At 42.6% G+C, this 24,319-nt stretch overlaps 5 protein-coding genes across 16 annotated transcripts; 2 read left to right on the forward strand and 3 right to left on the reverse strand.

The window, feature by feature from the left end:
* Positions 1-670: 670 nt before the first annotated feature.
* Positions 671-7,067, reverse strand: LOC108144724. The gene is made up of 11 exons (XM_017269821.2): positions 6,842-7,067; positions 5,562-5,981; positions 4,817-5,454; positions 4,638-4,758; positions 4,378-4,574; positions 4,041-4,285; positions 3,793-3,982; positions 2,075-3,734; positions 1,896-2,015; positions 1,686-1,832; positions 671-1,621 (listed from the first exon to the last, which is right to left on the reverse strand). Exons 2-11 carry the CDS (start codon positions 5,961-5,963, stop codon positions 911-913), a joined length of 4,431 nt encoding a protein of 1,476 aa, XP_017125310.1. The 5' UTR covers positions 5,964-5,981; positions 6,842-7,067; the 3' UTR covers positions 671-910.
* Positions 7,068-7,087: 20 nt separating this feature from the next.
* Positions 7,088-8,055, reverse strand: LOC108144725 (protein telomere ends associated-like). Its single transcript, XM_041707246.1, has 3 exons — positions 7,986-8,055; positions 7,524-7,811; positions 7,088-7,461 (listed from the first exon to the last, which is right to left on the reverse strand). The coding sequence occupies exons 1-3, from the start codon at positions 7,988-7,990 to the stop codon at positions 7,275-7,277; spliced, it is 480 nt and encodes a 159-aa protein (XP_041563180.1). The 5' UTR covers positions 7,991-8,055; the 3' UTR covers positions 7,088-7,274.
* Positions 8,007-11,723, forward strand: LOC108144740 (polyadenylate-binding protein-interacting protein 1). Of its 4 annotated transcripts, none has more exons than XM_017269839.2 (4): positions 8,007-8,098; positions 8,225-8,310; positions 8,581-9,527; positions 10,079-11,723. In XM_017269839.2, the coding sequence occupies exons 3-4, from the start codon at positions 8,610-8,612 to the stop codon at positions 10,919-10,921; spliced, it is 1,761 nt and encodes a 586-aa protein (XP_017125328.1). In that variant the 5' UTR covers positions 8,007-8,098; positions 8,225-8,310; positions 8,581-8,609; the 3' UTR covers positions 10,922-11,723. The 4 variants fall into 4 exon arrangements, with proteins under 4 accessions (XP_017125328.1, XP_017125327.1, XP_017125329.1 ...); XM_017269838.2 differs by having other exon boundaries at positions 8,011-8,098; positions 8,198-8,310; XM_017269840.2 differs by lacking the exons at positions 8,007-8,098; positions 8,225-8,310 and adding an exon at positions 8,366-8,512 and having other exon boundaries at positions 8,581-9,173; positions 9,309-9,527.
* Positions 11,724-12,358: 635 nt separating this feature from the next.
* LOC108144689 (EH domain-binding protein 1) lies at positions 12,359-21,292 on the forward strand. Of its 8 annotated transcripts, none has more exons than XM_017269755.2 (14): positions 12,359-12,584; positions 13,030-13,288; positions 14,273-14,480; positions 14,538-14,719; positions 14,778-14,974; positions 15,498-16,362; positions 16,503-16,705; positions 16,763-17,151; positions 17,336-17,425; positions 18,186-18,473; positions 18,542-19,250; positions 19,979-20,075; positions 20,148-20,336; positions 20,395-21,292. In XM_017269755.2, the coding sequence occupies exons 2-14, from the start codon at positions 13,185-13,187 to the stop codon at positions 20,474-20,476; spliced, it is 3,603 nt and encodes a 1,200-aa protein (XP_017125244.1). In that variant the 5' UTR covers positions 12,359-12,584; positions 13,030-13,184; the 3' UTR covers positions 20,477-21,292. The 8 variants fall into 8 exon arrangements, with proteins under 8 accessions (XP_017125244.1, XP_017125247.1, XP_017125245.1 ...); XM_017269758.2 differs by having other exon boundaries at positions 15,564-16,362; XM_017269756.2 differs by having other exon boundaries at positions 12,359-12,580.
* A 65-nt stretch (positions 21,293-21,357) lies between these two features.
* Positions 21,358-23,918, reverse strand: LOC108144850 (inositol polyphosphate 5-phosphatase K). Of its 2 annotated transcripts, XM_017269994.2 has the most exons (3): positions 22,864-23,918; positions 21,792-22,061; positions 21,358-21,717 (listed from the first exon to the last, which is right to left on the reverse strand). In XM_017269994.2, the coding sequence occupies exons 1-3, from the start codon at positions 23,605-23,607 to the stop codon at positions 21,688-21,690; spliced, it is 1,044 nt and encodes a 347-aa protein (XP_017125483.1). In that variant the 5' UTR covers positions 23,608-23,918; the 3' UTR covers positions 21,358-21,687. The 2 variants fall into 2 exon arrangements, with proteins under 2 accessions (XP_017125483.1, XP_017125482.1); XM_017269993.2 differs by having other exon boundaries at positions 21,358-22,061.
* Positions 23,919-24,319: the final 401 nt, after the last annotated feature.

The following is a 24,319-nucleotide window of genomic DNA, read 5'->3' on the forward strand; positions in this document are numbered from 1 at the left end:
GAATGACGAGAAAGAGCGCAGAGAATCGGGCATATTTAGCAGTGTTGGAAAGGGTGGTGGATTTTTGTACAAAAGCGAGTACCTAAAAATAGGTACAACGGGGGCTATCAAAACTTATTTTATTTTATATAGGAGTTTACACAATTAATTGGACACTATTTTTGCGCGTCATGTTTAGCTAAAATTCGACCACCATGAATGTTAATATTCATATGTTATTATTTTAGAAATAATAAACAAATTAAGAGTTTCTTAAACCATTCAGAAAACAGCTTCGTATTTGATATCCAGAATAGGCCGTATAAAAAAAAAATGTATTTTAACGTAAATTCACTTGTTGATTGCTAAGCAGTCCAGTGTTAATGCTAAACTTAATCAACATATTAAGTTAATGTTAAAAAATGGTATAATGTTAAATTTATGGAGGGGAGCTAATATATTGACTTATTTATGTAGAGGGACAAAGTACACAAAATAGGTTTCTAGGTACGTAACCCCAACACTGATATTTAGTGGGCAACCGGTGCTTGACAGCACTGGCCCGGTCCAAAACTTTTGCAACACTTGATCTGGCGTGCCTGCAGAAATCAAAACAAACGCACAACGACACACAATCACCCACACAAACATGCACAAACACAGGACAAAGAACAGTCAAACCCGCAACTTGTATTTTTCGTAAAATGTCGTTTATTTGGCGGCGGTTACTAGGGTGGCCAAACAAAAGGCAGGGCAACGCACCCACCGCCTTCTGAGATATCGTGTTTGGTGGATTTTTTACCTAGGACAAATCAGGTCCCAGGAGGTAGAACAGCAGTACCACTATGTAATACAGCAGTAATCCTATAAATGCCATGTTGTAGTTGGGGCTTTCCTGGTTCGTGCGCCGCATGGAGGCGCACCACTGGCGTCATGAGCTGGTCCCCTCCTCCTGAACTGGAGGCCCCTCGTCCACTTGGCTGGCCTTTTGCAGCACCAGATTGCCCACCACATCAGCACCTTCGTTATCCACATCTTGGTCAAGCGGGCTTTCGATTATCCTGAGATCCTTCAAGTCCTCATACTGCAAGTCAAGCGATCGGTCAGAGATCTCCACCGGATCCGGATCTATTTGCAGCGGAGGATGCAGTCTACTCAGCTCCATTAGCTGCAGGTGGTAGTAGACACCCTCGTCATCTATGGCATAGAAGTGCGAGAACTTGGCGTCGGTGAAGAACTGGCGAGCTTCATTGCCCACAAACTTGATGCATGCCAGGAGTTCCGGACGAATGGCATTGCCACGCTTATTCCGCCACAGGGCCACCGCCTCCTCTCGGCTCTCTGAAAGAAATTCGCGGGCAATAAACACGGGATCCACATCCACGTCCGGCCCAATGGGCGCTGCATCTACAGCATCTTCCTGCGTCACACTGTGAAGCTTGTGGCGACGACTGCGCCGCTGATTCTGCGCCCGCTCTATCTGATTGTTGCGCATGTGCGTCACGTTCCAGAAGCACAGCTGCTCTGCGCAGCTAATTAGAAGGATCTTGCATGGCGAGAAGCGCAGTTGGCGGATGCAGTGCTGATGAACCTCGTGAATGCTGTAGATCAGTTGCACTTGTCTGTTTTCCACGGCAAAGAGCTGTATGGGGAAATTATACTTAAGAGGAAGAACTTTAACAAAAGGAGTGATAACCCAATCCTACCTCTAAAACACCATCCTCGAAGCCCAGTGCAAACATGCTACCATCTTCCGTGGCGGCCAAGTAGCTGATCTTGGACTTCTGGACAATCTTTTCTTCGCAGATTTGTTCGTGCCTCAGTTGATTACCGCTCAATATTAATCGGAATACCTGGAGAAAAAAAAATATTTAGTTCAAATGTTATGTTTAGTTATATTAAGGGACCTTAATCACCTCAATTGTGTTGTTTCCGTGGGCCAGGTAAAGAAAGTGGTTTTTCAGGTCAAAACCCACAAGAGATTCTTCAGACTCTTCCATCTTTACAATATCGGACGGGTTGGCTAAAGCTAAATGCTGTCGAAATTTATACAATTAGTTTAATTATTCCTCTAATCTTAAATTCAAAAACTTACACAGACTCCGTGGTCGGAGAATACGATGACAAACTGTCCATGCAGAAGACAGGCGTACTTGGTGCCCACATCCAGGTATAATGGCCATTGGTCATCTGTCTTCCCAAGGTGGAATATCACAGTCTTCTGGACGCCATGAGCCGAGGCCACCAGCATTTGCGCGCTAATCTGTTTGAGGTAATCAATGGGCTCCGTAATATACTGCTGAGGTAAAACCGCATCCTGGTTGACATCGATGATCACCCCGTCCGCGTAGCCCACGAAGATCTGCTCGTCGTTTAATGCGGATATGGCCGTTATCTTGGCTTTACTGGCAGCATGCGTGGGTGTGATCGTTGACCAAGCGGAAATGCTGGATCTCCTTCGGGCACTTGGATCGGTGGCAGTTTCAATTTGGTGGATGCGGTTTTTGGAGTCCACGGCCAGGAGTTGCGTCCGCCCGCTGGTCATGTCCATCAGAGAACGCAGGTATACATTGGGCTCAAGACAGGCCCTTGTCACCACACTCGTCTCATCTGCACTATGCACCCAGGCGATTTCCCGATCTTGATGTGCATCCATCCCGCTAACGGAGCGCAACGTGTGCACATGGACCACCTTCTTGCCTTTGCCGCCACACAGAACTATATGCTTATAGACAGGATCGGACAGCTCGTAGATATCCACACACTGGATGTGTTCGCTGACATTGCTGCGAAGCACGGGATTAGAGATCCGAAGATCATAAACTATCAGTCCCTCGGAAGTGCCCAGCAGAAGGTAGTGTCCGTCATCCGAACGCTTGCCGCAGGTTATAAAACTGCCCTCCTGCAGCTGCACTGCCTCGGATTGCAGAATTACGGAGGGGCCTGGCATGAAATTTAGACGCCAAACACTATGCTTAAAAATAAGCAGTACAGTGGCCTTCTGATTCCTTTCGTCATAGCCCTCCAAGGCCAAAGGCGTGTCGTTGACCACATTAAAGTCTTCACGTTCTAGTCTTTCGCCGGAGCCATTGCTCAAATCCCAAACAGTCAGATCGCAACTAGAGTTGCACACCACGTAATATTGCTTCAAAACCAGAACAAAGCTGCGGATTTCGGATTGGAGAGTCTTTAAGGTCGGAATGTGCGACGGTCTGAACATCTGATCTTGCTCATCCCAGGCCAAGATGCTCACATCGCCATTGCTGAAGGCCACGTGCAGTTGGATTTTGGTGTCCGACAATCCGGCTTGTTCCTCCAGATAGAAAGCCATAATTTTCTGATCTGCATAAGTGCCAATATAGCGCTTGACCACGCTGTTAACCAGCTGCTGGTAGCTTCTCGTTCCCGTGGGCTTTCGAAGATGCGTGGAGCCAGGAGGACGCACTCGCTGCTTGCTGCCACCACTGTGGCGTCTTCCTGGACAATCCGGCCACAGGGACCAGAGCTTCACGCTGCCGTTGCTGTGCAAGGTGATTAGGTGCTTCTGTTTGTTAAGCACGGCCATCCGCAGGATTTCACTGTTGTCATTGTCGTCCCTCAGAATATAGGTGTCCTCTGCCTCCAGCGATACGTCGGTTAGGAGCAGTTCTTTGTTGTCCAACGCCATCAGGGAAAAGTCGTTGTTCAGGTAAAGGGCGTGGCGCACCTCGTTATCTCCCAAGTTGATAATTTGGCGGTGCTGGTGGAAGCGGCCACTGGAAAAAAGTGAAAAAAATTAATCTTTTATTTTGCCTGAGTAGTTTGAAAACTTACTGCTCTGTAAACCAAACCCTATCGCTAAACCTCTGCACTTGTCGGTAAGCCTCTTCGAAAATCGCCTCATTCTCGTCCATCAGGGCAATCCTGAGCAGGTCCGTAAACTTCGAGCGAATAAGATTCTCTTCGATCTTTGGTAAGAAATCCAGAATGGCATTAACCAAACGCTCATACTTGGAGTCATTGTCTAAGTTGAAAACAAATACAGTAAGTCCGATTTCTTTGTTTCTGATCTTTCTACGCACCACAAATATCAGACTTGTAGAACTTAAGCTGCTGCAGCGTATTCAATATCGATCCGCTGGCATTCCAAGCCGTTGTGTCGTGGCGAATCTTTTGTTCCAGAAAGCGGAAGTCCAGGAAGACCTTGCGAAACAGAATTGCCCGCTCGGTGGGCTCAATGGTCTTGAGGTGATGCCCGATGTGGCTATAGAAATATCTGTCCAGGGAGGGCAATATCAAGTCGTCGTGGTCGAAGGCCTTTGTGATGCTTTCAAGGAAAGATAAAATAAAATTAAGATATCAAACACGATTCACGATGACAAATCATCAATCACAAATAATTTTTGTCTATATACTTACTTGTAGTGATCTACGATCCTCCGATGCAGTGCGGTAAAGTCATCAACCTTCACTTTCAACTCCAAGTATATGGCGGGTATACTAATGGTTGACTCTTTGTGTTGCTTCTCCACCAACGAGTATTTGTGAAGCTTGTTAACCACAACCATCGCATCGTCGCCATCGGATTTGTCATCGAACCAAATCAGCGATAGGAGCTGCACAACAGCCAGTTGGCAAAGATTAAGAATAAATATGATATTAAATGAGCACACACTTACATGGATAGGTATGTGGGCAGAGGGAGGAAATATGGACAGTCTATCAAACATTTTTCTAGCTCCAGGCTCCAGGACATTTAAAGAGCTCTCGATGATAGTCGTTAGTTTATCGCAATTCACACTGAAAGAAAAACATAATTAGTATGTATTACATAAGGGAATTTCAGTTGTATACTAACTGCTTCCAGTTATCCCAAGTGGCCAAATTATCTCGAATGCTTTCCGCAATAATGCTGAGTCTGCGCGGATTCGTTGTTAGCACTTCCCTTGGCAAATCCTGCGGTCTGCAGTGGAGGTATTTGAGAAACAAAGACTTAACTTCATCAGGCGTAAGCGTCATCGAATGATGATCCAGTGAAATGTGAGTTGTGGTGGCTGCTGAAAAAAAGTCGGAAACCTGCTTGAACCTTGTGGTCAGCAGAATCTTGCAGCTCAGGTTGAAGGCTTTCCAAGCCTTGACATTCTGCACATTTAGCAGAACAAGGAGGCAATTCTCATAGGGTTTGCTCCTTAATAGGCGTCGCAATTCCGCCTGAATGCTCTGAGTTCGGTGCTTGATGTTGCTGCCTTGCTCACTACGACTTGTCCAGTTGGGGTCTATTTGATGAAGCAGCGTCTGAAGCATCTCGAGATCTGTCTCTTGACTGTTGCAGTCTTTCAAGTTTAGCCAGAAGATCTTGAAGTCCATCTGGAGTTGTACTTTGTAGGATGAACACACGTCCAGGGCAAGCCAGTGTTTTCCCGATCCCAAGACGCCATAAATCAAAACATTTTTGGCTGGACGAAGTTCAAGCAGATCCTGCGTCAGCTTTAAGTACTGCAAATGAAAGGAATTCTCTGGTTAATTAACAATTCTGTGAGGTAAATCTACTGATTCTAGACATGGAGGTATGTCTAGCACTTGAGAATGGAAGATAATCCTACCGGTTGCAGGCGATTAACATTGTATTTGGCAAACACTTGGTTGTCGTTATACAGGCGATCCCTTTGCTCGATGTACGTCCTGGTCTCCATTTTGGGATGCTGAATCTCTTCCTTAATGACAGCCACAAGGAACTCGTAGTTGGGCTGGTCACTCCGGTTGAGAACATCTTCGACAAAGTCCTTGACCGTTTTCTCCTGTTTAGAGAGCAGTGCCCAAAACAGGCGGAGTGTGGCCGTCTCCGCATCCCTGGACTTGATGATGTGGTCGATTTCCTCTTTGGTCAACACTCCTTGCAGGATGTCCTGAACATCCTTGCAGTCGAAATCATTAATGAATGGATCTAAGAACACAAACAATATGTCCTTGTAATGGTATTGCTGGTTTCCCGTCTCAAAGTCCATGTTGGTTTGAAAATGGCTCTGGATAATATAAAATGTAATAAACACTATGAGAAATTCGAATTTTTTGTTTTAAATTTAACTTTTTTATTTCACTATTATTTAATAAATAATTAATTTATTAAATACCTCATATACCTCATCACAACACATCACATTTCAATGTAAAGTTTGAAACGCACTGTTGTCGCCAAATATATGGCGATTTTCTTGGCGCCAAGCGGTCTTGACCCACTTTATCTAAACACCCCACCATCGGGTGACATACAAAAAAACGGATCTCGAGTGAGTGGTGAAATAAGAGGATCCGACATGGAGGAATGGGGTAATTTCACAACAGGCCGCCAAGGAGATCAGCTCCAAATCCGTGAGCGGAGCATGCGTTGAAAAAGGCAATTCTGGTTGCAGTTCTACAAGGCCAATGTCGCCAATGTCCGATCCAAAATCGGATCGGATCGGATTTGATCAGACCACCACTATTTGCTCGCTGAATTAACTTATCTGTTAGATAAGCGGGCGCAGACAGAGACAGAATGATTCACTAAGTTGGGGAAGATGTTCAGATAATACATATATACATATGTACATATGCACATAGTAAGTTAGCAAAAGTAAAGCATAAACAACAGATAATGTGAATGAACTTGGCGGCTGTCTGTGTGCGTGCGATTGTTTGACTGTTTGAGTCATACACACAGTCACAGTGCCTTGAGTTTTGCATTTAAAATGGTTTAATAAGGGGAAAAACACAAAGAAATGCGGGGGGTTTCCTACTCGACTATCAAAAATAATTAAACAATTGCACTTATAGACCAACAACTAACGCACACATATGCGTGCCCACCTGTATTTGTATACAGATGCATTATACGCATACTTACGCTTTGTTTATTTTTAACAAATCGTTGTCCTTATTATTTAGTTTATACATATATACATATATGTATGTTTATGTGTAAATATTGCACGTTATCCTAATGGCTTGGATGCACTTAACGCACTCTTCTTTGTGCTCACATCTCGTTCCAGCACATTCTAGGCGAAACACTAGCGATTTAAAGAAATAAAAATTAATTGCACACAATGCGCACATGCACTTAACTAAAAACAACAATTTGTTCGTTAGATCTGGAACAAAAATCGATGTTTATTCGATACTATCGATTGAGCTGAGCAAAATCAGCTGTAGCGGTGGCCATATTTGAATTTACCGCAAGTTTTAGTATTGAGCAATCTTAAAAATAAAAACAAAATCAATCTCATCATACGCACAGATTTGTTACTGTGATAGTTAGATATTCATATCTATAAAACCTATATGTTTTTATCTACATCCACTTCTGACGAAGTCATAGATGTCTGCGACAACTGTTCGTCGGTAGCCTCCTTGTTGATCTCGTAGTACGATGATGTAGACATCCTCCTTTCGGCCATGTCGGAAGTCACTTTGCTGGACATCGCATTGCTTTCGAAGTGCACCAAATCCTCGCAGTTTATATCACTATAAAAATATGGTTAGGAAACAAAGTACGTCTTAAGTAAAAAGCTTTCCCCACTACTTACTCTTGGTAATTCTTTTTACTTTGCGCAGCATGCTGCTTCACAGTCTTGGTCGCCATTTCATCTTGAGGCCTTCCAAACGCAAGTAACTGCGCCAGAGAAGTCTCTGGCTCATCCGCAAAGAAGTTCGTACCAGATCGCTTCTCTGGGAACATATAGAAGCGGTTGTAGAACTTTTTAAGGGCACGAAGCCGGAACTCCTTGTCTTCCAGATGGTGTAGCAAAACTTTTTTTTCGTCCAGGCTATTTAAGAATGTGTCGAAGGATACGGGGAAGACAAAGGTGCCACACCTGTAAAGAGGGATGTTGATAAATGTAAATGTTAATTCAAAAATTGATAATTAAAGAAATAAGAATCGGCTTAAATAAAACAAAATTAAAAAAGGCCCTAACGCTTGAAATCGGGAATTAGCAGTGTTGGAAAATATTTATTCATCGTAAGGTTGTCAAACTATCGAAAGGTACCCCATTGATGTTTAGATATGCCCAGGTAATTTTCCGCTAGCCACTTGCGACCACACCGAAGGTGAAAAGGCGAAATAATTAATTTTAACAAATTGCCGCAGCGCGAACAAAAGGTGCGTAGCTTTTCTTATTGGTTATAGGCGGTCAGAGGGCCGCTTTCCCCCACTGCATTTCCCATTTCCCACGGGCAGTAAATCGTGCAATTTCCGCAGGATCAAACAAAAAAAAAAAACGAGCAGACGCAGACGTGAAAGTGACGACGCAGCAAAACGAAGCAACAAAAAGAAAATCGGCGACGTATACGTTCAACTTCGACAGAATTAAGGTAGGCATTGGAAATTCGAGACTGTTATTGTGGCAGTTCGCAAAACGAGAGTCATTGGGAGAAGAAACGAGGAGCGAGCAATATATAAAAAAAAAGAAAAGGAAAAAATCAGTGCGCAGGGAAAACAAAATGTCCGCGACTTTGACGAAATTGGCGTCCCCGACGCTGGCAGACGTAACCACGCTGGATTTCCAAAGCGAATGTGATTTGCCTTTAGAAGATTGCTATCAGCACTTAACCCTTTTTTAATCCATGCCCGTGCTTTTTCAGTTTTCGAGTCCAACGCCGCCGCCACCGCAATGTCATGCCGCGCCCCCTTCCAGCCCGACGACCAGTATGAGCAGCTACGTCGGCCAAATGTCGGCGGAGCAGGATCCGGCGGAGTGGCCATGCCGGGATTGGAGCAGCAGGCGGCGCATCTATTTGGCGAGTATGGCCAGGCCTACGGGCAGGCGCAGGTAGCCGGTGTTGGCGTTGGCTACCAGCAGCAAATGCCGGTGCAGGCCATCCAACCCGACTTGTCCAAGCTGTCGGCCACGGCCTCCGTTTTTGTACCGCGTGGCGTTGCTCCTCCACAGCAACAGCAGCAGTCGCGTCATCAGCAGTACCAGCAGGCTGGTGGAGCAGCAGGTGGCTCCGGCGGATCGGCTCCCTATGGCCAACAGCAGCGCTATGGGAACGGCTACAAACACCACCATCAGCAGCAGCATCATCACCAGCAGTCGCACTACAACCATCATCACAACCATCAGCAAAAGTTCAACAGCGATTTGCAGAAGCTAACGAATTCCGTGCAGAATCGACTGCACCTGAACAGCCAGCAGGGCTCGGCTGGCAACTACTATCAGCAGCAGCAGCAGCAGGTACACCCACAAAACACACACCACCACCAACAACAACAACACCACAACCAGCAGCAGCATCAGCCACACAACAATCAACACGCCAAGTTTCAACGGCATACCCACTTGAATAACTCATTCCAACAAATCGCACAGCAGACACAGCACCACCAGCAGCAGCCGCAGCACCACCAGCAGCACCAGAGCCACCAGCAGCAGCAGCAGTATTTCCAGAACCAGAACCAACAGCAGCAGCAACCGCAGCCATCCACCTCGTCCGCGGCGGCCTCCTCTTCGTCCTCGAACTCTTCGCAGCCGGACATGGCCACCATTGCATTGGAGTATCTCGATACAGTCATACATTGCCTTAACCAGGTGAGAATCTGAAAGAAAATTCATATATAATAGCCAATGATGGAATTTAGTGTGGGAAATGTGGAAGATGCTTCCCTGTTTCGAGCATTTTGTAATCTATCATCTGTTTTCTTATCTCGTATAAAGGCATATCACCCTGCCGAGCAATAATATGGTGTAGAAGAAGCATCAACTCGTCTTCTAGTGTCTTTTTTTCATGGGGACTATGTTTTCAATATTACTTGTAGAAATTTATTCGAAGCTTCTAACACTTAGTACATCTTAGTATGTCTTAGATAAAATATGTATTTTATCAGTGAATGACTTTTCCATTTAAGTTGTTTGAATTTAGTTCACGTTAAAAAGTTTTTTAAAATGAACAGCTAAGTAGGAGCTTAGCATAGATACATCAGTTATCTAATATCTTCCTTATTGAAGACATTTTATTAATAATAACAGAAAACAAATTGAGAAAATATTTTATTATTTAATGAAATGATACATATATACACAAAATTTAAACCGAAAAACCTATAAAAAAAACCTTAACCTTATGATTATTTATATTACAGAATCCGGGCCAATTTGATACCATTGCATCACGCTTCCTGACCATTTTCGACGGCATGGAGAACAACCACTACGTGCTCTCCATCGCCATGGAGGACATCTTCGAGAAGTCGATTGAGCAGCCGAACTTCCGGTACATGGGCGCCAAGCTGTACAACCTGCTGCACATGCTCAATCCGAAGCCGGACTCGCTGTTCCACACGCTGCTCAAGTGCAAGCTGGACTACCACCAGGAGGAGGTGACCAAGTACATGCGCTCCAACGAGCAGCAGAAGGTGCGCGAGACGGCCCTCTTCCTGGCCGAACTCTACATGCAGTTGCGCGGCGACGACGACTCGCGCATCCAGTTGATTGCGGTGAACATTGTCTATTCGCTCAGCAAGCTTCTACTGAGCGAGAGCAACGAGAATGTGCGCTGCCTGTGCCAGACCCTCAAGCTGGCCGGGTACGATCTGAGTGCGGATTGCCACAAGGACATGCAGGAGATCATCACGGCCCTGCAGGCGATCGAGCAGAAGTCGCCGGGCAAGTACGCCATGGCGGCCAGTGTGATTGCGCTGCAGCAGAACAACTGGGGCCGCAAGGTGTCCAATGCACTCGGCGGCGACGAGGACACAGTGGCGGAGCCGCTACGCCTCAGCGATGAGCCAGTTTTCTACGGACCCGATGGACGCGAGCTGACCGCCGAGGAGACCGACTTCCTTGCCACCGAGGATGGCGAGGGCAGCGATGGCGATGACTTCGATGGCGACGTGGGCGACTTGGAGATGGATGCCGAGATGGACGAGGAGACTGAACGAGCCTACAAGGAGTTCTGCAAGCAGGGCAAGCAGAAGAAGACCTAGACGACTGTGGACGACTGTGTGGCGTTGGGCGGATTCGCGGGGGCGTGGCCGGTGGCAGGATGTAGCTTAGGAAGATGTGGATGTAGGAGGAGAGAAGAACGGTAGAGAGTGGAGCATTTCCAACAAATTCTCGGTTGTAGAATCGATGATTGCAGTTGCACGGTTCAGAACCGATTGTGATTATCTTTTAAATTATTGATAGCAAATTGTTTGTGATATCTTCGTGTTTCATGCACCTAACATATTATGACATGTGTTTATGACTTTGTTCGAGCGCTTTTTTCGTGTGATACGCCCGTTTTGTATCTGTATCTCTTATATCTCTAATAACTCTCTGCCAGGATTACCAACCAGATAATCAACCAGCCAGTTCACTCATCAGTTTGTATTTTTTTAGCTCTCACTTTTGAATTATCGCAAAGCAAAGCAAAACAATACAAAGCCAGGATTTTTAGCCGTAAACGGCAAAGATATATGATTATATAGCCACTGCCTCGCCAATCCGATTCGATTAAATCCGCCAACACACACACACGCAGCTGCACTCAAAGACTCGTACTCATATGCGCACCCACACACTTGCATGGCACATATGCAGACTCATAAAACGGCAGAAGAAAAAAACAAAAACAAAACCGCAAATTTCACATTCAATTAAACAACATTCTCTTGATCATACAAATCGAAAACGAAAAAAAAAAAAACAACAGCAGCCACGCCTAATTTTTAAATAATTGTAATTAATGTTAACGAAACCATGATTTAATTATAAATAAAATTTATCGAATTGCGTTTAAAACAAGTTCAAGTTATGAGTTGTAATTGATGGGAACATAAATGTTTGGAATAAGATAGTTCAGGGAATTTTTTAGTTCATAAATTATATTCCTTACACAATTTACCATTTCTTTAAACAATTTTTTTCGTACGATGAAAATATTTAATTTAATATTAACTCATGAGATCAGAAAAACAAAATAACGAATTTTATGCAATAAGCTATAAATATGTACGTCAGATCAGATTCGTTTTCATATGCATGTAAAATACAATAATTTACAATGTTAATAATAAATAATTAGTTGTATATCTTAAAATTAACTTCATTTTTTATGTATAAAATTCGGCATTTAGACATGCACATTTCTTACAGTGCATTTTTTATTGGCATTAGCAGAGACACCTACCATTTTATTTGGACTGGCAACGGCAAAGCGCGCGCTACCACTTTTAGTCTGGCAACGCTGTTATTTCAAATCCTTTTCATGAAGAATCAATAAATGAAATACCTTAATTACATGTTCTACAGGGTCAATGCAATGTCATGGAGCTGCGCCTGAAATGAAGCCGCTTGCCGCTTTGACAATGATGCGACTAGTCTACAAAGCCTATTAGCGAGATGGAAAAACATCGATGATGCATCGATGGTGAATTCGTCGAAGTTTACCCACCTCTAGTCGGATCGGGTCGAAGTGTAAAGCGAAGAAAATCGGTGTGAATTAAATTATTCGCTGTAATGTGATAAAAAATAAGTCGAACGGTTGCGAGTGCTCGTGACAATCGCGCAAATGTACGGCAGTGTCCCAAAACTGAAAGACCTTGAACCGAAATTGGAGACCAAAACAAAAGTGACGTCATAATGGTGCTATTTATGTATTTGTATGTACGTCCATGTATCCACAAAAAGTTTTGCTTTTGCTAAATATTTGCCAGGGAGACGCAAACACACGCCCGCGAGAACATTAATAGATAATATAAAATAAAGTAAAAACAAAACTAGCAATGAGCTGTAATCTCTAGAGTATTTATAGGAAAATCGGGAAAATCAAGAACAACAAAGACAAAGTGACAACTAAAGGTCAGAAAACAGCGAAGAAAAAAAAAACAAATCGCATGTGTGTGTTTGTGAGCGTGTTTTTTGAGTATTTTTGCAGACAACAATACAATTAATGTATATATATAGTTTGTTTTTCGCTTTGTAGACTTTAACTTTCGGTTTCATTAAACTCTATGAATGTCCAAAGCACAAACAGCATTCTCTTTTTTTTGTGAATGATACATAAGTTAATATGACTCAGAAATATTATATTATTTTATTCTGTACCCAGATCGCCTGCGCCAAAAGTGAACTGATAAACATGACACAATAAATTAGGAGAACCAATCAACGACGATCGAAAAAACGGTCTAATTTTTATACAAACCTCAACACCCCCCGAAGATATTCAAATTAAAGAATCCCTGACGATCTGCACCCGCTAAAATGGCCAGCGTCTGGAAGAGATTGCAGCGCAACTTCAAGCGCGCTGCCAAATTCCAGTTCACTGCGTCGTACCACGATCTGCATCTGGAAACCACCGCCAAGTGGTAAGTGCCCCATGTTATATTAAAGTGGATTAATTCATCAGGGAATTCAAGTAGCAGGTTGGCCTAAGTGCTTTTCAATTTGAGCAGAAGAAAACGGAAGAGTTTATAGCCGGTTTTTCTATGCGAACTATACTTGGCTTTTATTTCCCCAGTTCTAAATATTAATATAACATTGAATAAAATATTATTTAGTCTTTTTAACACAAACATACTGGCCTACACATTTCCTTATTTCTCTTCCCCTGTAATTTTAAGTTTCTTATGCTTATATTTTTTATCTTATATTTTTTATCCTGATAATAACACTTAAATATCTTAGTTAATTCTGTAAATGAGATATGCATACGTGATTCCTAATTTTCTTAAAATAATAAACTCATAGAACGAATGCTTTAAGTAGTATAGATAGTTAACAACTAGTTAGTCGTGTTTTGCTTCCCTTAAAATACCAATACAATTTTTAATTACTAGTTCCTTAACTTTTCAACTTACTATCTAATTGGCTCGACCTGCGTTTTTCTAAACAGTTATAAATATTACTGATCTTATCATTGATTCAGTAAATATCTATCTTCTTAAACAGATATAGCTAATTATAGTAATTAAGCGCAGACAGTTTGTCATGCAAATAAACTGTCTATAACGTTTATTCAGATTTGACTTAGTGTATATTGAAAATGAAAGGATTGAAAACTATTATATCTCATAAGAAATATAAGTTTTGGTATTCCTCCCACATTTTTTCATATCTCTGTATTTACGAATGACTCCGCTCTTCCTGTTTAATGCTTAATATCGGCAGTTTAATAAACATACATTTATCAGCTGAAGAACCACATTATTGTGCCGCATCCGGCAATTGTTATTCATGGTCTTATACATATGTATATTTAAATCATTAATATGTCGAGAATGTTTCCCATATAAAGTTGAACGAACTTTCGGAAAACCCATTTGACCATTAAAATGTATACAATTTCGCAGGCGTCCATCGAACCTCTCGGTCGTTTGGACCAGGAGATCTAGGCGAGTGACCAGTGCTCCGTTGCCATGGGAGCCGGACATGATGAACCCCCTGGTGGGCAATATTTCCTGGCCAGTGCCCGACAATCACACCATATCGGTCACCCTGTTCAAGGATCCCCGGACGCACGAGCTGGAGGACAAGGACTGGACGTTCGTCATCGAAGATGTGCGTTAAATAGGAGTTTAAAAAACATTATAATACGAGTTATGTACATATCCGCAGGTTACCCCAATGGGTAAGAAACGTGTGCTGGCCAATGCCAGCATCAATATGAGGAAGTATGCCAGCATTGAATCCACTCAGCAGAGCTTTACATTGAGTTTAAAGCCAGTCTCGAAGAAGATTACTGCAGCCAGTTTGGAACTCACGATTAGCTGTGTGTTTTTAAGGGAGGGAAAGGCCACGTAAGTCAAATATACTTTAAGACATGCACGGAAAGTAAATGGTTTATATCCATTTCAGGGATGAGGACATGCAGAGCGTGGTCTCCATGATGTCCGTTAACAACAATGATGTGGCCCCATTGGACGACCTGGAGGACATACCCGATCTGGACAATTTTAGTGAAATTACAGACAATTTATATGACTTTACCCAGCAACTGGAGCAGATGACAACTAGCCTGAATGGCTGCATTGATGTGGCCACACCTCAAAGTGGTAAGAAAAGAGTTTCCAAGATCAAACCATATGTTTTATGTACTATATTTCAAGTATTCGTATCTGTTAGTATGTTAAAGTGGACTAGAGCGTATATATTATGTATATAGAGTGCTGAAATAGCGGAATGAGAGTTTAAAGCTCTCTTTCGTTTATGAAAAGCACTTTGGTAAAGTATGTTAACTCCCTAGAGCGATTTTTTACTGTATGTATAGATCAGAGTTCCCAAACTACGCATCTCATGGATGCCATATATGTAAACTTGATCATGCATTATCTAATCCACACAAATCAACAATTCCAATGGACTCTAATTATAGCATTTTAGCTGTAGATATCTTTTGTACAGACTTTTCTATCTGACTCAAAAAGAAATTATTTCCTTTCTATATCCCACAACATCAACAACAACACATCACGTATCTTGAATGATTTCCTGCAACTTGTAACTTGTGCGTAAATTGTTAAATGTAAATTTTCCTTTCTTTTGTTTTTTTGTTTTCGTTTGTTTGATATTATGTAGTACCTTCGTTATCTGAAGATCCAACTCCGTTGGCCGAGTCATTTAATCAATTGCATTTTGAACTAGACGCCGACGGCGAGCGAGAAGCTGCAAACAAGCTAGACTTGCCCACAGCTGCATCCGGTGGTTCTAGTGGCGCCAGTGGTGCCAGTGGTGCTGATGAACTCCTAAAAACTCCCAATGGACTGCAGCCCTTGGTGGACAGTACGCCGGTTAAGTCGCCAGCAGAAATAAAGCAGACGAAACAGACACCTGTGGAGCCGTTGAGATCGAAAACCAGCGAGGTCTTTGCCAAAATGGTAACCTCCACGCCACTTGAACCCAAGCTAAACAAGGAGGATCTGAAGCCAAAAAAGAAAAGGGCTCTTTTTTTCACCGAGAAGGCGGATGATGATAATGTTAGGGTGGAAAGTAGTCTCAAGGAGGATACCACCAAGAGTTTGGCCAGCAACAATAGCACTTCGAAGGAAAAGCCCAAGGAGGAGAGTCGTTCCAATAAGGAAACGCCCTCATCTGTGGTGGTGACTCCTTCGATTGCCAAGCGCCCCGAGCTGCAGCCCCTGAACCTAAAGAAGAGCTACGAACCCTCACCCACACCTGCACCTGCAGCCGCACCCGCATCTGTGATAAACGAATCGATAGGATCACAGTCGGTGGGTTTCAGTACCTCTGGATCGATGAACAACAGCCTGAAGCCCGTGGAGAAGATCGTGTTGAAGGAGAACACACCCGGCCAGGATCTGCTGGAGTGGTGCAAGGAAGTTACCAAAGACTACCCCAATGTTAAGGTCACCAATCTGACGACCAGCTGGCGCAATGGCATGGCCTTCTGCGCTATAATTCACCACTTTGTGCCGGAGCTCATGTGAGTGTATACCATCGAAATTGGGTTAAAAATGATAAGAAGTTTGTTATCTTTTTTATTATTTATCTTTCAATATTTAGCTAACAAATTTCCCAATGCTAAAAGCGACTTTTAACTAATCGAGTCTCCCCCTTTTTTAGTGACATGTCTAAATTAAGTGCCCATGAAGTAGTTGGCAACTGTCGCATTGCCTTTGATGCAGCCGAATCGTTGGGAATACCAAGAGTGATTGAACCGAGGGACATGAATCTGCTGACAGTACCAGACAAGTTGGCCGTGATGACTTATTTGCACCAGTTGAGAGCTCATTTCACTGGCAAGCAGCTGAAGATCGAGCAAATTGGTAAGCAAACTACAGACGATTTTAATATTTAAATGCTTAAAGCAATACCTTTTTCAGGCTCGACGGCAGATGAATCGAGTTATGTGATTGGAAACTACATGTCGGACAACATGTCACAGAATCGCATCAATTTCTCGCACCCCAAGACGCTGTTGCTGCACCAGAACTCCTTCGACGAGGAGACTTATGGGCATGGGCAGAACAAAGCAGAGCAATTGTCGCCCACAAGCAAAAAGGATGTGAAGAACCTGATTCTGTACAACTCGAAGAACATACTGGACAAGGTGCTGTCGCCCACCAAGGACAAGAACTCGATTAATGCTTCGCAGCACGCCAACCAGTCGTCGCCGCCGCCGCCGCCGCAGGAGGAGACCGTGGACGAAGGTGCTCAACCGGGTGGCAAGGAAAACAGCTCTCTAACCGTCATTGCCAATCCGGCGACCAGTGTGAGTAAAAGCCAGCATCACAGTTGCCTCGTTGAGTTGAAGTTATCATATTGAGTTGTTGCTTTGGCTTGGCTTCGCCAATTATTTATTTAGCCCTCTTTTCAGTTGATTCCCGAGAATTTTTCGGTTTTTATACATACTTGCTTTCCTTGTTTTTGCTTTACTTTTTTGGTTTGTTTTGTAGCGAATTTTAACGCGCCACAAGCTGATGAGCGAAAAAGCCAAGCTGATGATAGAAAAGCTTAAGCTTCACAATACCAGCGACGCAAATGACGTAAGTAGCTATTTGCCAGAGACGATATCGGCCGCACGCAGCGCAGCTTATCTCTTGCATGTCTTGTTAGTTTCTAATCTTATTATTTTTTTTAATATTGGTTTAGAATAAAAAAGGCGGTATATTTCTTGACAATGTAATATTTTCTGCGAAGACCTAAAAGTAGTAAGAGAGTATATGAGAACCTTGTTGTAGTCAGTTAGGGGAAACCCTCTTATTCTCGTTTTCAAATTTTCACGATTTTCGTTGGTCTGATAAGTAAATACAAATAAATTTAGACATATATTGTAGTAAGAAATATTATTTAAAAAATTCTATTTAAATTCTAATTTGTTGAAAAAAAGCTCCTTAAATTGTTAGTAAATATTTTTTTCCTAATCCTAAGTTTAGAAAACAAATTTCTAAAATTACACAAAATTTAAAAAAAAAATAATAATTTTTAATAATTTTTGAAACCGTAAACAGGGGAGGTCTTTTTAAAATAAAATAAAATTTTTATTTATTATATTTTTATTTAAATCATTTTTTTTAATTAAGTATTATACCAGTTGAGTTATCGAAGTGCACTATTGTGTTTAAACCATATGGTGTATATTAAACATTACATTTCCTTTAAATAATACTATAAACATTAGTTTCTGTTACTGTTCCAAAGAAAACCCTCGTTTTTGTGTACCTTTGGTATACTTTTTTTATATTTATAAAGTAACCAACTTGTGCAGATATTTACTCAGTCATTTCGATGTCTTTACCCCGGCAGGAGGAGCGGCAGCAGCGGCTGCTGGAACAGGCTCGCCGCCTCATCCTGGAGACCCGCGTGAAGAGCGGCGGCTCCATTGAGAGTCCCACCAGCCCAACCAGACCCAAACTAGAGCGCACCATCTCGCCGATCCACAATGGAGCCGAGGAGTTTTACGCGGAGCACGCCAAGGAGTCGGTCAGTCCTAGTCATAGGTTAAGTGATCCAAAGGGCCTGGGACTAAATGGAAGCTCCCTGCAGTCGTTCAACGCGATTGTGGACCGCATCTCACCAAAGCAGGAGAAGAGGGTAAGCTGTCGCCATGGTTTTCCATTGAAAACATTTGATTAAACCCCCATTTCTTATCACATTTCCAGGGCGACAAGCTGTCCTACATTGAGTCCGAGCTGGAGGCCCTCGAGCGGGAACAGGAGGCCATTGACCAGAAGGCCAGCAGCCTGGAGGCCAAGCTGCGCGCCGTCATGGGCGGCAATCCAAGTAATAATCGAAGGGGTGGCGCCAGAAATGGCAATTCCTTCCTTAGGCTAATCCGAAATAGTATTGGTGGTGGTGATGTGATACGTATTAAGCTGCTCCACTCGGACGACGAGAGTCTGTTCGGTGGAGGTGGTGGTGGTGGAAGTGGAGGTGCTGGTAGTGGAGGCGGTGGCAGCGAGGACGATGACCGGGATACGTCCAGCGATGATAGCGATGCCTGCAACTCCGGCGACGAGTTGCACACGCGGCTGCGACCCCGACCCCGCTCCCAGTCGTGTTTTGTTAATGTGAACAAGGGCCATCCATCGACCATGAATACCACACCCTCTCATCTGCGCCCGCATCATGTGCATCACGTTGTGCCCTACACCCAGCTACACATGCTAGACAGCTCCCCGTCGGCGCTCTCCTCGCAGCAGTCCTCCTGCGACAACCTGCCCGCGTGCAGCGACGATGACGAGCTGCTTGCCCTGGCGGCCACCACCGGCCGAGCGGCCTCTATGCGGCGGCAGCAGGATCGCCATCACAGGCGACGCCGTCAGCGGCGGGAGCGGAGCTCCCATTTATGTCACACCCCCAATCATTGTGGTAAAGTGCGGCCCATACTATCATGACCATGCCTGAGTTATACATGAGCTGCGCTGCAAATCGCTTCTGCCAATGCTGCACTGCCACGCCTCCCGATCGTCCAGATCAACCTAAATCTCAAACTCAAACTGAACCGCCTGCCTGCCCGCATCTACTCGCTCATACCCTGTGCCGTTTGTTTGTTCTAGTTTGTGTCTGTGTTTGCTTGCTAACTGGGCCGTCGGCCAGTCAGCCGTTCCAAATTGTGTCTAACCACGTTCGGACTTGGCTCTAACTGACCCCACGAAAAACGCTCACTAATCACAGAGTCCACGCTCTGCAGCAGCTTTTGAAACCGTAAAAGGACGCCTGTTTAGATCACAACTAAATATGAAAGGCCTGTTCTGGTGTTTAATTTTATAATTATAATCTACATATGTAATCTAATCATAGTAAAATACTCAGAATCTAAGAACTTAACAAAGTTATATATATCATATAATGATCTGTTCTGGTTTTGATTACTAAAGATATAAACCTATAAAGTAATCATAGTAAAATAATCAAAATCTTATAAATATAAGACTTTAACCCGTTCTGGTTTTAAATACTATACTATAAATATTAAATTATATAATCCTACTAAAATATTCAGAACAGGCCAGCCAGCTGTAATTAATCTTAGAGTTACACAAAGAAAAAACCCCCATTAATGTATTTTAATAACAAGTGATTAAATCATTCCACAGAGACCGAGGAAACGGAGGAGCAACTGCTATCGCAATGGTTCACGCTGGTCAACAAGAAAAACGCGCTTCTCCGGCGACAAATGCAACTGAACATACTGTGAGTTATATTTGGCCTTACAATCAGTTCTTTTTATGTTATTTATCATGTGGTTTTTGGTTTACCCATCAGCGAGCAAGAGAAAGATCTGGAGCGAAAGTATACAATGCTCAATCAGGAGCTGCGGGCGGCGCAATCTGTGGAGGATTGGCGGAAGACGGAGGTGCAACGGGAAAAGGAGCGGCTGCTGCTCGAGGAGCTGATGACGATTGTCGACAAGCGAGACCAGTTGGTTCAGCATCTGCACAACCAGGAGATAGCGTAAGTTCACCACTTTCTGCTACAAGACCATCAGAAATTGAGCCATTGTTGATTTCAGGATCGAAGATGACCAGGAGATTGCGAGAAAACTGGAGCATGTGGACATAAGCGGTGAAAAAGACAAATGTGTTCTTCAATAGAAAACGAAATTAACCAAACATGACTGGAGATTATACTTACACAAACTCAATCTTATCTATGTAACTAGCTAGATAACAACTATGTTCAGTGACACGCAATAAGGTCGCGTGGTTTTTGTGGTTTGGTGTCGCTTCTTATGCAATCGTTTTATCCAACGACAACAACAGCAACAAATATTTGGACCACTTGGCATGGTTATAAACAAACAAAAAATGGTATACTGTGAAACAAAACAAATTGCTTTTGTATTTAGGCAAGGCAATGCAAAGAGAATGAAGAAAACGTCCGTTAGTAAACTAAGCAACAAAAATCGAGAGCACACACTTCGAAAGGGACAATTTTTACACCTATTTATGATAATCAGATATGGGAACTCATTTAAATTGTATTATGTTAACTTCGTTTAACGTTTTGTTGTTGTGCCATCTGAACCACACCTAAAGTATATCCTGAACGCAAGAAAATATGTGAATTAAGGAATTGAGGAGGCAATTTTACATTAGTTTATACACTAGCATTTATCCCACATAAACTAGAAACGCTTCATCCAAAAATACACATATAAACATATAAATATTTATAAATTACCTTACTATCTTACCATACTTAATTTAGTTCCGTACTTTTGCTCTAAGTTAAGCAAAGAGCTTTAATCATTATTTAAAGGTGGCTTATATACTTATATAATACCAATTTTAATTTTACTTTGCCCCGGCGAATGTATAAAGAAATGTTCAACCCAAGGAACCTAGCTAATAAAGAATGAACAATGCTGAGTCATCAGCATCGAATAAACCCAAAAACAATTCTGCAAATTTTTATCTTTTGTTTATACTTATGGTGTTCTCGGATTTGATCGGTAATCATAAACAAGAAGTGATTCATTTTGAGAGGTAACAGATTTCTTTATTCGATCAACAGGTTTTTCTACAAAAATACATTTGTTTAACACAAACAAATAAATAGAATCTCAATTTAATTGACTGATACTATGTATATCTTTATATATCATACTTGGAAGCTACTTGAGAATTGCTTGTTTATTGCTTAATTAGCAGAGATTCCATCACATTGTACTTGATATTATTTACGTTTCGCTGGTTCCTTCTGCAAGGAAGTCTTTTAATTACACTACAACTCGACTTTAGATCTTATTTTAAAGCATGCAACAAGTTTCAAAGATTTACAATTAAGTGACATCACGGCGGCTCTACCATTGCTCTAGTTCAGCGTTAAATAACTACAAAAGAAGCGAAATCAAAGTTGAGTAAACGACACAACTACAAGCACAACAAAAGCGAAGGTTAAACTAACATTTGGAGCGGCTGGAGTGGAGGCAGCTCCGTGCGTCATTTCATGGAGTTCCTCGTCGGTGTAGGTCTGGTTGGCGGCCTCCACCTTGTAGCTGAATGTGGCCGATACGGGTCTGTGGTCAGAGAGCATGTAGTCCATGTGGGACTGATAAGACAACTGGTTGGCACTCAGGGTAATGCCCGGGTAAATGTTGCTCTGCACGCGATGCAGGATCCTATCACACCATGCGGGTCGTCGCTTCAAGTCGTAGTCGTTGGTGCCCTCGTTGAACTGCAAGGAGAATCAATTAGACGTTTTATTGGTACTCGAGATAAGGGGAATTAAATCGATTTCTTAATTAAAGTCTAACTTTGAGTGGGAACTTGGTTGGAAGGACTTTTAATTATTTTCTTTTCTGACGCGTGTTGCTCTAGTCAAAGCTTTAAAGCTGCTTGGATTTTAAAATAAACAAAAATGATTTCTAGAAGCTTAATAATTATTACCAAGTTTTACTTAACTTGCAATAAAAAATATAAAGATTTGAAAAGGAAGTCCAAAAGACAGTTATCTTAAATTTTAATCTAGCTTTTGTTATTCTTTTCTAAGCTGTAAGTTGCTTTTATTTTAAAATGAGCCAAAACTAATTAAAAAATTATAATCATTAACAAGTGATAAAATTAAGATATTTGAAGGGAGTTCAAATGACAGTTCATTTAAATCTAATAAAAGCGTGATAGATGGATATATATCACTTATAAAGTTGGCCTTAGCCTTAAAAGAATTTCTACCAAATACCTTTTTAGTTTAATTGAAAATAAGGGAGTTCAAGTGGGCTAACAAAGCTTTATGACTGTTATTATAAATCTAACAATGGTGTAATAGCCGACTATAAATCCATAAGAAATTTGGGCTTATCCGTAAGAGGAAATTAAAAAGATAGCACAAGATTATACCCGTTACCTACTAGTGTTAAATTTAATTGAAGATTAATTATCTTTCAGTCAGCAGATAAAATTAAAAAAAAAAACCTGAGTACTATATAATTTAATTCAATTAAAGTTTAACTTATCTAAGATAACGATTTGAGAATAACCTTGAAAGTGGGCGGAAAATCGGGCTGCTGCTCCTCCAGCAAACTGAAAGCGTTGCCCTTCTCGCGCAGCAGGTTCAACTGGTCCAGCTTGAGAAGATCGGCATAACGCGCGTTCTCCACATCCGTGCGCACATCCCAGGCGGACATATCGCCTGACAGGCGGAAGTTGAGATCTCCGAACCAGAAGACAAAGTCGTGGTCGAAGATGCTGCGATATCCCTGGGCACTATACTTGTGATTGTCCACTATCTGGTGATAATCCTCGATGCGCTCCTTTAGTTTATCATCGTGTGCGGCCAGGTGGGAGCAGATGAAGACGACGCCGGTTCCGTAGAGGGAGAGCCGGATGCTCACGGCTCCCTTGTTGCCCCACAGGCCGCCCAACCCGGTACGCGTGGCCTCCGACTCGATGTTCTTCATGTGCGGAATGTGCTTGTGCTGGGCGAACATCGTAATGAGGATGCCCTGCAGCTGCTTCGAGTCCACCTTGACGAACTGGTGATCCTGCAGGGTGCTGGCGATCTTCAGCACCCACGGATCGTCCTGGAAGATCTTCAGCACCTGCGTGGTGCTCACCTCCTGGAAGCCGATCACATATATATCGGGCAGCTGGTTATTCGGACAGGTGGTGGTCCCATTCAGGGACAACAGTGAACTCAGCTCCTGTGTCCTCGGCGAGTGGGTGCCCACGTTCCAGGTCAGCAGGAAGATGCAAAGATCCGCAATCGCCGTCGTTGTGATCATTTTTCCCTCCGCTAATTATCTATGATTAATAATTGTGGCTATGGACGTCACAAGGTGGCTATAGATGAGTTCACGGGCATCCAAAACAGGTTTTCGGATTTGACAAAATTAAAGGCGAAAGAGTGACTTGCGCACGTCACTTTCATTTATGTAACTCTCTCTTTCTTTTAGCGCTAATTAATTAAGCCACTTTAATTGGATTAACTACTGCTTATTTCCTTATATTATTTTTAGAATTCTCAGCAATCGTTATTTATGTTTTTGTTGTCTGTCTGTAGCGTTTGCCAGTGTGACCGGAGCGCAACCTTTTAAATATATCACCAAAAGCGGGCAGCTATTAACGGTAAGATCGATATAAGATGGTATTATTCATGGTTTTCCAACAATTGAGTTGTTCTGTTTTTTTGTTTATCTTTTTACCACACCAGGTGTGTTTCCGGAAAGATTAATATTAAGTGTAATAATTGCCCAATCTTTGAAAACACTTGTCGCTGGCCTAAAATTAAAAATAATAAAGTATGTTGCCGTTAAGAAATTGTTGTTATATATGGTTACAAATTTGTTTAAAATACCCCAATTTGAAAATATTCTGGGTATTCCCGAAACGTTTGAATTTGAAATTTCATCGAGTTGAATTTTGTATGGAAGAGCTGACCGAATTTCAGTATATTCCTCCGGAATTTCAGCAATTCAGAGATTCAGACGATTCGGG

The sequence above is a fragment of the Drosophila elegans genome, unplaced genomic scaffold (genome assembly GCF_018152505.1).
Source record: "Drosophila elegans isolate 14027-0461.03 unplaced genomic scaffold, ASM1815250v1 contig_183, whole genome shotgun sequence".
In the NCBI taxonomy this organism is placed as follows: domain Eukaryota; kingdom Metazoa; phylum Arthropoda; class Insecta; order Diptera; family Drosophilidae; genus Drosophila; species Drosophila elegans.

Bases quoted from the DNA above. Each gene is read 5' to 3' on its own strand.
- LOC108144689 (XM_017269755.2), top strand. From the start codon at position 13,185: ATGGCCAGCGTCTGGAAGAGATTGCAGCGCAACTTCAAGCGCGCTGCC. The intron at 13,289-14,272 runs GTAAGTGCCCCA...ACAATTTCGCAG, and splicing joins CTGGAAACCACCGCCAAGTG to GCGTCCATCGAACCTCTCGG. The intron at 14,975-15,497 runs GTAAGAAAAGAG...GATATTATGTAG, and splicing joins TGTGGCCACACCTCAAAGTG to TACCTTCGTTATCTGAAGAT.
- LOC108144725 (XM_041707246.1), bottom strand. The intron at 7,462-7,523 runs GTAAGTAGTGGG...ATATTTTTATAG, and splicing joins AGTAAAAAGAATTACCAAGA to TGATATAAACTGCGAGGATT.
- LOC108144740 (XM_017269837.2), top strand. From the start codon at position 8,440: ATGTCCGCGACTTTGACGAAATTGGCGTCCCCGACGCTGGCAGACGTA. The intron at 8,513-8,580 runs GTGATTTGCCTT...GTGCTTTTTCAG, and splicing joins GCTGGATTTCCAAAGCGAAT to TTTTCGAGTCCAACGCCGCC. The intron at 9,528-10,078 runs GTGAGAATCTGA...TTTATATTACAG, and splicing joins TCATACATTGCCTTAACCAG to AATCCGGGCCAATTTGATAC.
- LOC108144850 (XM_017269993.2), bottom strand. From the start codon at position 23,607: ATGATCACAACGACGGCGATTGCGGATCTTTGCATCTTCCTGCTGACC. The intron at 22,062-22,863 runs GTTATTCTCAAA...TTCTCCTTGCAG, and splicing joins ATTTTCCGCCCACTTTCAAG to TTCAACGAGGGCACCAACGA.
- LOC108144724 (XM_017269821.2), bottom strand. From the start codon at position 5,963: ATGGACTTTGAGACGGGAAACCAGCAATACCATTACAAGGACATATTG. The intron at 4,575-4,637 runs GTAAGTGTGTGC...GCTGTTGTGCAG, and splicing joins CTGCCCACATACCTATCCAT to CTCCTATCGCTGATTTGGTT. The intron at 3,983-4,040 runs GTGCGTAGAAAG...TTTTCAACTTAG, and splicing joins CTACAAGTCTGATATTTGTG to ACAATGACTCCAAGTATGAG.